General features: G+C 41.8%; 1 protein-coding gene across 2 annotated transcripts; it reads right to left on the bottom strand.

The window, feature by feature from the left end:
* Positions 1–8,304: 8,304 nt before the first annotated feature.
* Positions 8,305–12,826, bottom strand: cln5 (CLN5 intracellular trafficking protein). 2 transcript variants are annotated; one of them, XM_046329539.1, is made up of 4 exons: positions 12,655–12,826; positions 12,216–12,390; positions 9,718–9,943; positions 8,305–9,076 (listed from the first exon to the last, which is right to left on the bottom strand). In XM_046329539.1, the coding sequence occupies exons 1-4, from the start codon at positions 12,756–12,758 to the stop codon at positions 8,589–8,591; spliced, it is 993 nt and encodes a 330-aa protein (XP_046185495.1). In that variant the 5' UTR covers positions 12,759–12,826; the 3' UTR covers positions 8,305–8,588. The 2 variants fall into 2 exon arrangements, with proteins under 2 accessions (XP_046185495.1, XP_046185577.1); XM_046329621.1 differs by having other exon boundaries at positions 12,216–12,318.
* Between the last annotated feature and the right edge of the window lie 2,435 nt (positions 12,827–15,261).

The raw sequence follows: 15,261 nt of genomic DNA, 5'->3' as shown, positions 1-15,261 counted from the left end.
AGCAGAAGAGAAATTATGATAAGAACAGACGAGACATGCAGTTCCAGCTTCGTGATCGGGTGTGGCTTCGCTCTCATCCTTACTCGAAAGCTGAACAATTCTTCTCGGCCAAGCTCGCTCCTAAATGGCAAGGACCATATAGGATTGTGGAGCAGATGGGCCCTTTGAACTACCGAGTGGTGAAAGAGGACACAGGTGAAGATATGCGCATCGTCCATGTCTCACGCCTTAAGGCCTGTTACCCCTCGGCTGAGGAATTGGAGGCGATTGAGCGCCGCAAGGTCCTGGATATCTTTGAAGAGGATAGTGAGGATACTTTTCTCGGATTCCCAGACCCAGAAGTCTCGCACCTTAAGGCCTGTGACTCCTCAGCTGAGGAGCGTGAGCTCCAAAAAGTAATGAATCTTTTTGTAGAGGAAAGTGATGAGGAGACCTTTCTCGGTTTCCCCGACCAAGATGTGCCTTCCAGGGCAAGGGTCGGCTTTTTCCAGGGGAGGGGGTGTGTGACGGCCCTGAATTTTTCTGAACCGTCTCAGTGCAGCTCCTTCCAATAGGGCGCTTTCCCTTTAATTCCCAATTAAATAGCCAGCATCAGCTGCACGAAAGTGGGGTTGTGATGGAGACGTGACTGAGGATGTGTTCAACCCTCAGTTCCCGAAGCTTCTCTATTCCGTTGTTTTGTTGCCGTTAAACGTGTGTTTTGTTACCTAATAGAGTTTACCCAGGATCGGATCCACTCTTTGCGTCCCTGGACTACACCTCTCCGTTCTTCGTGGCCTTTCTCCGTTGGAGATCTATTGGCGGATTGGATTGTCTGACTGACCGACTGACTACCACCTTTTTGTATACGGTATTTCATTTGTTTGGATGTGATGTATACTGTGATTTGTGTAGTTAGTGGTAGTTGAGGACTTAATTAAGAGTTGATCCGCTTTAAGGTTCTGTGGTAAAGTAATTGTTATATTGATTGTATGTTTAATACTGGGTTTACGCTACACGGAACGAACGGACAAACATCGCGTGACAAAAGTCACTTGAGTTCACTGAACTCCTTTACCGGGCAGGACTCTTTTTAGGCCCGAGGTACAGGACATTTCTGGAGGAACCAGAACTCATTGTGATATTATTATATATGTGTGTAATCATTGTTGTTGCTAATACAACCCACGCAACAGAATATAATTGTTTTTGAAGTTCTTTTCAATGTTTTAAGGGTGTATGAAAAGTTTATTTCCATCCTGACTTTTACATACGTCCTTTGTATTGGTGTAGACTTGACGGACCAGATGGGACTCATTCCCACCCAAACTAAAAGGAGAAACTAATGTTTTCTCTGGTAGGCACAACCTACCTGGCACCCCTATAAATAATAACCTCAAGTCAAAACCGTTACAAAACGACTGATGATTGGTTGAAAGAAATTGATACGATGGTGGGAGCTGTACTGTTAGATATCAGTGCAGGTTTTGTTATTATTGACCATAACCTGTTAACATTTGGCCATGGTTTACCCCCACAAAAGTGGACACCCATTCAAATTAGTGGATGTGTCTTTCAGCCAGACCCGTTACTGACATATGTATACAGTTAAAGTGGGAAGTTTACATACACTTATGTTGGAGGCATTAAAACTAGCTTTTCAACCACCACAAATGTATTGTTAACAAACTATAGTTTTGACAAGTCTGTTAGGACATCTACTTTGTGCATGACACAAGTAATTTTTCCAACAAATGTTTACAGGCAGATTATTTCACTTATAATTCACTGTATCACATTTCCAGTGGGTCAGAAGTTTACAAACACTAAGTTGACCGCTTTTAAACAGCTTGGAAAATTCCAGAAAATGTAATGGCTTTAGAAGCTTCTGACAGGCTAATTGACATCATTTGAGTCAATTGGAGGTGTACCTGTGGATGTATTTCAAGGCCTACCTACAAACTCAGTGCCTCTTTGCTTGACATCATGGGAAAATCAAAAGAAATCAGCCAAGACCTCAGAAAATAAATTGTAGACCAGAAGTCTACAACTGCACATGGGGACAAAGACTGTACTTTTTGGAGAAATGTCCTCTGGTCTGATGAAACAAAAATAGAATTGTTAGGCCATAATGACCATCGTTATGTTTGGAGGAAAAAAGGGGGCGCTTGCAAGCCGAAGAACACCATCCCAACCGTGAAGCACGGGGGTGGGATGCTTTGCTGCAGGAGGGTGTGGCAGATGAATCAGAATGAGTTGGGTAACATAGATAATTAAGATGTTTTATTTGCATAATATGCTTATGTGAGATACTTGTCATTGTCCTTTTGGACTATAGTGTTGGCAGTTGCACGTTTCCCCTCAGCTAGGTCTCAGTCACTTGGGGCCCAGAGAGGGGGGAGGTCAGGCTTGTCTTTAACATGTCCCTGGTGCTATGCAGAATATCAGAAAGGGATTATTATTTAAGAGGACAGAATGGAACATTATCTTCATATGTGAATGTGTCTTTACCTATTCTTAAACCATGTGAAGGGATGGCGTGATTAATGGGGAACCAATTACTTGTCTCCTTCATGCGCCAGTCACTCCCTCCTTTTCCCACTGGGGGAGGTATATGGCAGTGTCTGGAACCATTGTATGTCCTCCCTGATCTTACACTTATCCTGGATAGTGTATGACCTAGAGGCTCACTCCCCTCAGTGAGCTTGTCCAGGAGTGGGGTCAAGAGGGGGTTTACTGGAGATGGGAGTATCTAGAGTTGACAATTGATATATGCTATTGGATGAGTTGGAGCTTTTGTACTATGAAGTACCAGGAATGAGATTAGAACCTCGTCTGAGGGACCAAACTGAACAATAATTTATAGCAAATGTAATCTGGCTAAGGGATATTCCTTCCTCATTAAAGTCTTTCTTTGTGAACAGTTCCTAAGATCTGTGGTTTGTCATGTAAGTTGAGAGGGGTATATCTTGGCTATAAAAGATCTTTGTACTTTTCTGTTTACTTCTAAACGGTTCGTTATAAATGGTGAATTGTTGAAAGTCAAATGCTATTACAAAGCTTATTATTATTAAAGTAGTTTAAGTATAACTGACTGGTGTGTAGTTTGTAACTCTCCTCATTTGGTAAAGCAGAAATATGCCACCACAAGGGACTGGTGCACTTCACAAAATAGATGATATCATGAGGTAGGAAAATGATGTGGATATATTGAAGCAACATCTCAAGACGTCAGTCAGGAAGTTAAAGCCTGGTCTTGAATGGGTCTTCCAAATGGACAATCACCCCAAGCAAACTTCTAAAGTTGTGGCAAAATGGCTTAAGGACAACAAGGTGTTGGAGTGGCCATCACAAAGCCCTGAACAAATCCCATAGTAAATTTGTGGGCAGAACTGAAAAAGCGTGTGCGAGCAATGTCTACAAACCTGACTCGGTTACACCAGCTCTGTCAAGAAGAATGGGCCAAAATTCACCCAACTTATTGTGGAAGGCTACCCGAAACGTTTGACCCAAGTTAAACAATTGAAAGGCAATGCTACCAAATACTAATTGGGTGTATGTAAACTTCTGACCCACTGGGAATGTTATGAAATAAATAAAAGCTGAAATAAATCAATCTCTACTATTATTCTGACATTTCACATTCTTAAAATAACATGGTGATCCTAACTAACCATAGTCAAGGTACAAATCATTCCTTAAGTTCTAGACCTCAGCTGAATCTGGTAATGAATGGTGAGGCTGTTGAACAAGTTGAAGAGACTAAATTACTTGGCGTTACTTAAGATTGTAAATGGTCATGGTCAAAACATATAGATTCAATGGTTGTAAAGATGGGGACTGGCCGTAATAAAGAGATGATCTGCTTTTTTTGACACCACTCGCCAGTGGTAGTGGCTGACACTGCCTGTCACCAACACTTTTGAGAAACAGGGCAAAATAGAAATAGTCCTATAACAGTTAGGATCAGCTTGATCTCCCCCTTTGAATAAAGGGACTAACCGTGGCTGCCTTCCAAGCAATGGGAACCTCCCCAGAGAGGAGAGACAGGTTTTTTGTTTTTTTTTAAGGTCAGAGAGGCTTGGCGATTATAGGGGCAGCAACCTTAAAGGGTGTAAACCATCTGACCCAGATGTTTTTTGGGGGTTAAGTTTCAAGAGTTCCTTTAGCACCTTGGACTCAGTGACCACCTGCAGGGAGAAACTTTGCAGCGGGGCAGGGGGGAAAAGCTGTAGGAGCATCGGGGCTAGTCGCATTAGAAAGGATGGGAGATGAGGAAATGTTGGACGGGAAAGTTAGGATCAGCGGAGACCAACAAGAATCCTGACTTGTGGAAGTGGTGATTAGAGCTCAGCCATGTGCTTCTTGTCAGTAACAACCACATCAAGCTATACCAATTTACAGAGGCCAGTTCATGGAGGAAGGCTTGCTCTTTAAAGTTTATGACAAATCAGGACAGGTCGTTTCACTGAGCAGCCATTACGAACACAGGCTGTAAAACAGTGATCACTAAGGTAATTACAGAAAACACCAGACTTATACCCATCAGGGTTATTTGTGAGGATAACATCGAGGAGAGTAGCCTTTTCTGGGTGTTTGGAGTCATACCTTGTGGGATCGGTGATAATCTGAGAAAGATTTAGGGAGTCCCATTGCTTTAGGACTTGGTCAGGTGGTTTAAGCATGTCCCAGTTTAGGTCACTTAGCGTAAAAGGCCAGGAGAGAGCTTAGGGCAGGTAGGGTACAGGCCGGTGCTGATGGCACCAGGCAGTCAACAAAGAGCTATTTGAAAGTCTAATGCTTAAAACCAGCATATCAAATTGTTTGGGGACAGACTTGGTGGAGCCAACCGAGCACTGAAGGTGATCCTTGGTAAAGATTGCCATTCCCCCACTTTTGGAAGATCTGTCTTGCTGAAAAAGTGAGTATTCAAAACACTCTTAACCACATCTCAGTAATGCTGTGAACCCACACTTTCAATTAATCAATTTTAGGTAATAAGCTTCTAGTTTTAACATGCAGAAAACCCAGGCTTTTACGAGAGCAGAAATTGGGGCACAAGTCAGAATTGGGGCTAGCAACAGATGGGCCAAGGTATACATTCACATTTCCAGATATCATCAACATTAATACAATCAAGGCATAGGACAGGGAGAACTCTGCAGTGTTTATTTGACATTAGATGGCAACAGGATCATATTATACAGCAATTATCAGGTAACATGAATACAATGCCGGTTAGAATAGGAGGAGCTGCCATTAATACAGGTAACGAGTGGAGGACAGAGGAGCCTTTTAAAGAAGAAGTTACAGGTCTGTGAGAGCCAGAAATCTTGCTTGTTTGTAGGTGACCAAATACTTATATTCCACCATAATTTGCAAATAAATTCATAAAAAATCCTACAATGTGATTTTCTGGATTTCTTTTCTCATTTTGTCTGTCATAGTTGAAGTGTACCTATGATGAAAATTACAGGCCTCTCATCTTTTTAAGTGGGAGAACTTGCACAATTGGTGGCTGACTAAATACTTTTTTTTGCCCCACTGTAGATAATTTTGTACCCGTTTCCTCCAGCATCTTCACAAGGTCCTTTGCTGCTGTTCTGGGATTGATTTGCACTTTTCGCACCAAAGTATGTTCATCTCTAGGAGACAGAACACATCTCCTTCCTGAGCGGTATGATGGCTGCATGGTCCCATGGTGTTTATACTTGCGTACTATTGTTTGTACAGATGAACATGGTACCTTCAGTTGTTTGGAAATTGCTCCCAAGGATGAACCAGACTTGTGTAGGTCTACAATTTATTTGAGGTCCTGGCTGATTTCCCCATGATGGCACCCAAAGAGGCACGGAGTTTGAAGGTAGGCCTTGAAATACATCCACAGGTACACCTCCAATTGACTCAAATGATGACAATTAGCCTATCAGAAGCTTCTAAAGCCATGACATCATTTTCTGGAATGTTCCAAGCTTTTAAAGGCACAGTCAACTTAGTGTACGTAAACTTCTGACCCACTGGAATTGTGATACAGTGTAATAATGTCTAAACAATTGTTAGAAAAATGACTTCTCTCATGCACAAAATAGATGTCGTAACGGACTTCCCAAAACTATAGTTTAACAAGATATTTGTGGAGTGGTTGAAAAACACGTTTTAATGACTCCAACCTAAGTGTATGTAAACGTCGACTTCAACTGTAAGTATTCAGACCCTTTGACTTTCCACATTTTGTTACGTTACAGCCTTATTCTAAAATTGATTAAACACTTGTTTTTCCCTCAATCTAAACACAATACCCCATAAATACAAAGCGAAAACAGGCTTTTAGAAATGTATTATAGATAAAAACATTTAAAAAACAAATTCCTTATTCACTTAAGTATTCAAGACCCTTTGCTAGGAGACTCGAAATTGAGCTCAGGTGCATCCGGTTTCCATTGATCATCCTTGAGATGTTTCTGCAGCTTGATTGGAGTCCACCTGTGGTAAATTCAATTGCCTGGACATGATTTGTAAGGGAACACACCTGTCTATCTAAAAAAAAGTTGGCAATGCATGTCACAGCAAAAACCAACCCATGAGGTCAAAGGAATTGTCCGTAGAGCTCCGTGACAGGATTGTGTCGAGGCAGAGCTGGGGAAGGGTTCAAAACATTTCTGCAGCATTGAAAGACCAAGAACACTGTGGCCTCCATCATTCTTAAAGGAATGGGAGAAACTCCCCAAATACAGTTGTGCCAAGCTTGTACTGTGATACCCACGACGACGAGGCTGTAATCGCTGCAAAAGGTGCTTCAACTAAGTGCTGATTAAAGGGTCTGAATACTTATGTAAATGTATCTTATTTCAAAATGTATCTTAAAAGACAAACGTTTTTTTTGCTTTGTCATTATGCACTATTGCGTGTAGATTTACAGTGCAGCTTACAAGTTCGAACACTTTTTATTCTACAGCTCGATTAGGCTGATGTAATCCTTTTTTGTTTATGTCTTTATTTCTAGTCTACACTTTCTCATTCTAATTTAACGCTGGTGGGTTTAAGGACAAGTGTGGATTTGTGACAATGACGAGAAGAGCAGCCACAACTGCACCAACGCAGTTATTCACTGTTATGCATCTGCTATTCGTGGATTAACGCTTGAAATGATTGAATCTAGACCGAAAAGTTTTGCATAGTTGACAAGATAGTGTTGCTATACACAGTCCTGATGAGAATCTCAGGACTGTGCATAGCAACACTATTATCCTGTCTACTACCCAAAACCCTACTTGCAATGGCCTTTCTCAGCGCATTTTCAAAACACTCCCATACTGATAAATTGCACTACATTCCAGTCAAATGGAAAGTTAAGAGGCTCAACAACATGACATTGCCACGAGCAGCAGGATGAATGGCAGATGAGCGCAACGCAAGAAAATGCACTCAAAAAATATTTGCGCATGTGCACTTTACACTGCCCCAACATGATAGTCGCAGGGCCAAAACATTTACATTCTTACTTGTTGCTGTTTACTTCGTGCATCGCTGTCTCTACCTAAAAAGACGCAAAATGGAATAGTTCTGGATTCCTGCTTACAAGCAAAAACTGACGCAGGACGTACCAGTGACTCTCTCAATACGGAAGTGGTCAGATGATGTGGATGCTACAGGACTGTTTTGTAGCACAAACTGGAATATGTTCCGGGATTCATCCAATGGCATTGAGGAGTATACCACCTCAGTCAACCGCTCCATCAATAAGTGCGTTGACGACGTTGTCGCCAGTGACCGTACGTCCATATCCCAGACAGAAGCCATGGATTATAGGCAACATCTGCATCGAGCTAAAGAGCATCCTGACCGATTGCCATATCAGGCGGTGATGCAACTGCTCGGCATCTGACCGTAAGGCGCTACAAGGAGCTACAGAGGATAGTGCATACAGCCCAGTACAGGACCTATATACTAGGCGCTGTCAGAGGAAAGCCCCAAAAATGGTCAGACTCCAGTGACCCAAGTCATAGACTGTTTTCTCTGCTACTGCACGGCAAGAGGTACCGGAGCACCAAGTCTAGGACCAAAAGACTCCTTAACAGCTTCTACCCCCAAGCTATAAGACTACTGAACAAATAATCAAATGACCACCCAGACTATTTACATTGACCCCGACTCCATTTGTTTTGTACACTGCTGCTACTCGCAGTTTATCACCTATGCATAGTCACTTCACCCCTACCTCAATGTACAAATGACCTTGACTAACCTGTACCCCCACACATTGACTCAGTACCAGTAGCCCCGGTATATAGCCTCGTTGTTATTTTGTGTTACTTATTATGATTTTTTACTTTAGTTTATTTGGTGAATATTTTCTTAACTCTTTCTTGAACTGCACTATTTGTTAAGGGCTTGTAAGTAAGCATTTCACGGTAAGGTCTACAGTTGATCTATTTGGCGCATGTGACAAAGTTAAAATATGGCAGTTCAATGAATAGCAAGTTAAATTAACGATAGTCCTTCGATCCATAGCTCCTTCTGACTGAGTGGTAACGTTTTTTTTCAGCCCCATCCCTGCAGAGAGCGGCTCGGATGCCGTTTGGCTGAAAAACCAATTACAAATTGTGACTTTACGGCAAAGGCACTTCCTCATATGTGATCTGCACATATGGAGATTTCATGGGTAAGTGCCAATATTCAAAGTTATAGTACAAGTAGAAGCTCTTCTCCTCTACCACCTTCTGATAAGCCTCCGCGAGACTGAGGACAAAGTCCATGTACGACTGGTGTGGTCGGAAAGGGTGATAGAACTTGCGGATGTCTTCAGCCAGGGTCTTCGCAGCAGGATCCCTGAAGATAGAATCGTCATCCCCCAAGTAGGTCGGCTCCCCACTGTACAGGTAGATCTTAGTGTAGTTGGTCTGGAATTGGCTGGACAGCTTGGCTCGCTGTTGCGTAAGATACCTGTAGGTGCGATGGACGAACTGAGAGCAGTCGTAGGAGTCAAACCACACGGTGGCGTTGGGGCCGGGGTCTGAGCGGACAGTCCACGTCTCATAATAGATCCCAGTCTGGTTGTCGTCCTGGACCCACAAGGCCATCTCGTTGAACTGGCCACCTAGAAGGAGAGACAGTAATCGTTATTTATCATACCAGAGAGGAGTTTGGGTTTGCAAAACTAACATGCACAATAAGTCATTCATGCTGCATTCACCTATAATCCATGTGTTCACGATGGGCAACAGGTGTCAAACCTGTGTTTTTCATTAAGCCCTGTAAAGGAGTGTTTAGAACTACAAGCTCACTATTAAAAAAAAAACATTTCTAAAGAGATGGCCTCGGTCTGAATGCAACCACAAGCCCTACCCCTTCAGTGATTGCAGATCTAAAGGAATCAATATGGTGATGGTTACACCTAACATTCCAACCCCATTGAGGAGTTATTTGTTGACTTTGACAAAGTCTGGTCTTCAGCAACGCATAGTAGTGAGGACAGGCAAAGTTATTAAACAAAGTTAAGTGCATCACCCTCATTTTTACATTTAGCAGACACTCACAGTAATTAGGGTTAATCTCAGGGTACATCGATAGATTTTTCACCTAGTCGACTCTGCGATCAGCTCTTAACCGTTAGGCTACTAGCCGCTCTTTAACCACTAGGCTACCTCCCGATCCTAATGGATCAACCAGGCTGCCAAAAGATCTAAAAGACAATACTACCAGATTTCACATTGCCCTTGGCCTGCTCAGTCTTGTTACCTGAGATCTCTCCCACTTTCTCCAAGGTACCATTCTCAGACCAGTGGATGTCATCAATCCCCTCAAAGAAGCATGCAGCTCCCTGGTTGCACCAGAAGGGGTTGTTAGTCTCACGTCTCAGGTGAGGGAAGGTGCAGTTGCCCAGCTGGAAGAGTTCATACCACTCCATGGTGTAGTTTCTCCCCGTTTCAGCACTGCTGAACCCAATGGCATCATGCATGATATTCTAGGAGTGAGAGAATCAAATCAGTTAGAGATTTGTAATGCACCAGGAATCGGTGTGTGCATTAGGGTTTCTGTTATACAAAATGTAGTAGCAGACATTTAAATTTACCCGACATGAGAAATTTACTGGACCCATATGCATTGGGTGTGTAACCTGATTAGGGCGCCCACCCAACGGTGCCCAGAATGACAGAAATCACATTTAGATGATGGTAATTGGGGCGGCAGGTAGCCTAGTGGTTAGGGCGTTGGACTAGTAACCGAAAGGTTTCAAGGTAAGCTCGGGGATTCGATAAGGTAAAAATCTGTCTTTCTGCCCCTGAACAAGGAAGTTAACCCACTGTTCCCCGGTAGGCTGTCATTGAAAATAAGAATTTGTTCATAACCGGCTTGCCTAGTTAAGATGATTTTATATTTATTTAACAGAACATCAAGTCAGCCAACAAGATGAGTAATGAAAATAAAAATCACTAGCCTATGCATAGTCGGTGTTTGAGTTTCAAGTTTGGGGAAGCAAATTTTCAACAAACATGCACATTTATAATAAAGCATTCCATGCATCTGCAGAGATATGCGAGAGCCTACTATTGGTAATGTGATGAGTAGATTGGATAGTCATCATGTAGGACAACAATAACACTGTTTGCAAAAAAGACCATTCAATGCATGGCTGAGGCTTGGGTGGCTGAGCACAGAATAAACCCATTATATACTACACTTTGTATATGACTGGAGACATCTGCAGAATATTTTTTAATAGGACAAATTACAGGGTAGCCTACTCTGACAAAAACATCTTTAAAAACGACATTGTCCATATAATACGCCTACAAGAAGGGGATACACAAATAGAATGACATCCAACTAAACTGGGGAAGAAAAAGATTGTCCAAAAACAAACTTAAAACGGCACTGACCCAACAATGATGAAGTGTATATGCACACTCACCGGGTTATGGCCAATGCTCTCCGCTGGTGCCAGTAAGATGTTGTTCGCTCAAATAGGTTGAATTTTTATAACAAAATTACATGAGTAATTTCATTGTCTTCTCGTTACAGTAATAACCATTTGCTTTCCAAACTACTGTGTGTTTTCCTGCGATACAAATTAGAAATATTGCAATATGCCTGGCTGGGCCTCTACTTTTCACTGACAGTTGCAACTCGACAACTGGTATCTGCCCATGCGCAATTGCTGCCTTTCCTTCCAACTGTAGGCAATGTGATTTTTAAAAAATCCACAATTATATATATATATATATTACTTTTTTTATAAGGCTAGGGGAAGCTAATGATCAATACTTGAAAAATAGTAGCCTATTTTGAATGGTTTCATTTATTTCTGTATAGACAGGAGTAGGCTATAATTTTCGCAATTTACTTAGGGAAAGCTTCCCCTAACCTTATGTACATGCCGCCTATGAGCCGATGTCAATCTACTATCCCCCATAGTAGAAATATTGACCTATTGAAGGTGAAGAAGTCGGATGTGGAGGTCCTGGGCTGGCATGGTTGCACGTTGTGAGGCCGGTTGGACATACTGCCATATTCTCTAAAACGACGGAGGCGGCTTATGGTAGCGAAATTAACATTTAATTCTCTGGCAACAGTGCTGGTGGACATTCCTGAAGTAAACATGCCAAATGAACACTCCCGCAAACATTATACATCTGTGGCATTGTGTTGTATGACAAGACTGGACATTTTATAGTGGTCTTTAATTGTCCCCCAGCACAAGGTGCACCTGTGTAATGATCATGCTGTTTAATCAGCTTTTTGATACCACACCTGTCATGTGAGGGGATTATCTTGGCTAAGGAGAAATGCTCACTAACAGGGATGTAAATTAATTTGTGCACAAAATGACAAATAAGCTTGTTGTGCACATGGAACACTTCTGTGATCTTTTATTTCAACTCATGGGACCAGCACTTCACATGTTGAGTTTATATTTTTGTTAAGTGTATTTCCATCAACTGATATGTATCAATGAATAGGCTAAAAAGCATTATTCCACATTTTCTTTTTTTGTCCTGAACAAATCAGACAATGCCAATTGTATTTATTTGTATAAAAAAAATATATATAAAAAAGCGTTTTACCAGCTAATAGAAACCCTGGTCACACACACACACACACACACACACACACACACACACACACACACACACACACACACACACACACACACACACACACACACACACACACACACACACACACAGTATGACAGCTGTGCAACTTCCCCAAAAAAACGAAACACACTTACTTACCATTTTCCCCAGTAATGATCCATATTTAAACTCCCACACTGGAGCTTGCAGTCGAAATACCGAGATGACATCCCAGTTATTCATGTAGGGGATCCGGCCATCCCTGTCGCCGGTGGGACAGAAGGGGAACATGGCTTCACAGTACGAGTCCGCAGCGGGACGACAATCAAATCGCCTGTCAATGTCAATTACAGTTTGTGACAGAGGGTTGGATTGGTAGAGAGTTAGTGGTTAGAAAATATAGGTCTACACCAAAGATTATTAGAACTAACCCCTTTCATCTGCCTACACTGACAGGTCTTGTAAAAAACTATTTCTTAGCTAGACAGGTATCACATGACATGTTGTCGAAGACAGCTCAACTTTGGCTAAACATGGATAGCAGCAGCTGTCTTACTTTTATTTAACCTCTTTAGAATTTAACATTTGCCATAACTACCTGTAAGGAATCGGCCATTCTTGCTTTCCATCGTCACCTCGGGAATGTACAATCTCCAAATTGTAAAATAGGACTGAACACGTAAAAACCACCGTTGGTCTCATCTCAAGACACTTATTTTAAACGCAGAAGACCAGCAGACGTTTCCCACGTACTTCCTTGTTGCGGGCTTCATCTTTCTCTTCTTCGACGAGGTTTATCGTCGTTTGGCACTCAATAAATGTTGCATTACCGCCACCTACTAGACTGGAGTATACGTTGCTTGAAAAAAATATAATAAAACATGTATTAATTAACGAATACCCTACCATCTAACCCTACTCTCACTAAAACCCCACAACCCTACTCCACTATGTAAATCTATTTAGTCCTGCCTCAGACAGACAGCCAGAAAGGATGGGGCAGCACTACTTATCACACCCTGTAACTACTTTAACGTCAGGTCTCGAACACCCAAATACATCTCTGCAGCTGCCACCACAACCTCAATTGTTTGTGACTTATGTTCCATCCCTGCAGAACAGTTGACAACCATTGACTGTAAATGCTAAAAACCCAATCTTACTGAAACATATATCACTTGTTGGCCTATCCCTCTGTATTGGTACAACTCTACTATACACAACACTCCTCTCACCTTTGACCCATTTTCCTCTAGTTTCTTCACTGCCTCATCATAAGACAGCTTCTGCACTACTCTAACCCTGGAAACCTCAACCTGCCTCTCTCGCAGCAGACATTTCTGATCCCCAGGACCATGAGCATCCCTACAATTAACATATGCCACTACTTCCCCCTATGCTTCACATTCCTTTGTCTCAGGCCCTTCTACACATTTCTCAGACCAAGTAAACTCTATCCTACACACTGCTGCCACATGCCATTGAGCTTAACACCTGTAACTACATAATGTATTAGGCACAAAAGCTAGTTCGGGATAATTGACAGAATATACCCTAACATCCACATTGTCGGGCAAAGACACAAAACTCAAATTATACATCACCCAACTCCTTTTTCACCCACTCTGAAACCACAAATGGATCAGGCAAAAGGCAAGTGTCGACTTTTTACAAAAATGTTCCTCCTACCATCCCGTCTTTATCCTGACCCTCGGGCTCCAAGAACTTCACCACATACGACCTCCGATACCTTGCTCTCACTAACTTCTATTTCTCCCCCTGTCTTCAATACGGCATACAGCTCACTCTGCTTACACTTTCTACCATTCTTCTTTAACAAACCATATACATTTTTTCGGACATTTTTAACCGATTCAAGCTCACCCTCTTCCTCCCTGTCTCTCTTCGACCTCCTCTGCCTCTCTTTCCCCCTCCATTCCTCCTCTGTACTCCTAGTACATGTCTCCTTATAATAATACTGCACTTCTCCCTGACATACATCTTGTTCTTGCTCTCTCAAGGGACGCCATTTTCCTCTGGCTACGACTCCTTTCTTAGAAGAGTTAGTTAATGTGACTGCTCAGTGATCACTACTGTCTCTTGCTTCTTCTGCCAGGAAAGACAGTCTTCGCAATGGCCGTTAATGAGGTCAGGTGGTAACCTGTTTTACTTTGCGATTGGCTGGAAGTGAGTTAGTTATCTTTGTTCTTCTACTTTTCATGACTGGCAAAGTACCAGGATGCTGTTTAGAGCAGTTTTGAGTCTGAATTTGAAAACTGAATCTGAATGCATCTGAGAAATTGAATATATGAAATGTTGGTAAACTTGATACACAGAAAATTAATGCAATATCTACCATATTGAAACTAAATATATAAACATTTAATTTTAATATTGAATTCAATTGAAATGTAATTTGAAAACTGAATGCAATATTCATTCAATTCAGTTACAAATCATAATGGTGATTCAAATGATTTAATTCAAATTCAATATCCTAACAGAGTCAAATGATAAAATTAAATATCCTAACACGTATTCAAAATTATAAAAGTGCCAACAATTTCTGTTGGCACTGAAATCACTCCATAGACCCATGTGGACATGAAGAATAAACTTGTTACCACCTGCACCTTCATGTGCAAGGCTCCAGGAGATCTTCAACTCATCGGCGCCATGGTACAGCAGGATGTGCTCAAACTCGCCTGATTCAGACACTGCAGCGTCCAAATTGAGGCTCGATTGTGATTCTCTGCCCTTCCTTGTGTTCATAATCACACCTGTCTCTTTTGACACTATATAAACAAGTCATCCCGCAGTGTTTGTGATTATACCCTGATGAAGACAGCCTGGCTGTCGAAATGTTGGTATTACATTTTTGCATCTGAGCTCCTAGCGTGTGCGGCTCTCTTTTATTTTCAGGTTTCTATTCCGCTAGGCAGCACCTCGTCTTAATAGGTGTGCGTTTCTTTTTCTTCTAGATAATCACTGATGTAACATGTCTGGATATAGCCCCTGTTTTGTGTTTGTGTGCCAATAAGTGAAGCCGTATTGTAGATGTCTATGGTTATAAGAAGTTCTCTCAAAGTAGGAAGATTTCCTATTGCTTATAATGGTGGAAATGATTTCTCGGTCAAATAGTGAAAGAGACTTGATCAAATAGTGCTCTTCCTTGCATTAAAATTGTGAACTGTATGCACATTTG

This window comes from Oncorhynchus gorbuscha, linkage group LG01 (genome assembly GCF_021184085.1).
Source record: "Oncorhynchus gorbuscha isolate QuinsamMale2020 ecotype Even-year linkage group LG01, OgorEven_v1.0, whole genome shotgun sequence".
Lineage (NCBI taxonomy): Eukaryota > Metazoa > Chordata > Actinopteri > Salmoniformes > Salmonidae > Oncorhynchus > Oncorhynchus gorbuscha.
Note: the sequence above shows the minus strand (reverse complement) of the source record. Positions and strands in the feature narration are given on the sequence as shown.

Excerpts from the sequence above, each read along its gene's own strand:
- cln5 (XM_046329539.1), bottom strand. The coding sequence starts at position 12,758 with ATGAGACCAACGGTGGTTTTTACGTGTTCAGTCCTATTTTACAATTTG. Across the intron at positions 12,391-12,654 it reads GAATGGCCGATTCCTTACAG|GCGATTTGATTGTCGTCCCG; the intron begins GTAGTTATGGCA and ends TGACATTGACAG. Across the intron at positions 9,944-12,215 it reads GATCATTACTGGGGAAAATG|AATATCATGCATGATGCCAT; the intron begins GTAAGTAAGTGT and ends TCTCACTCCTAG.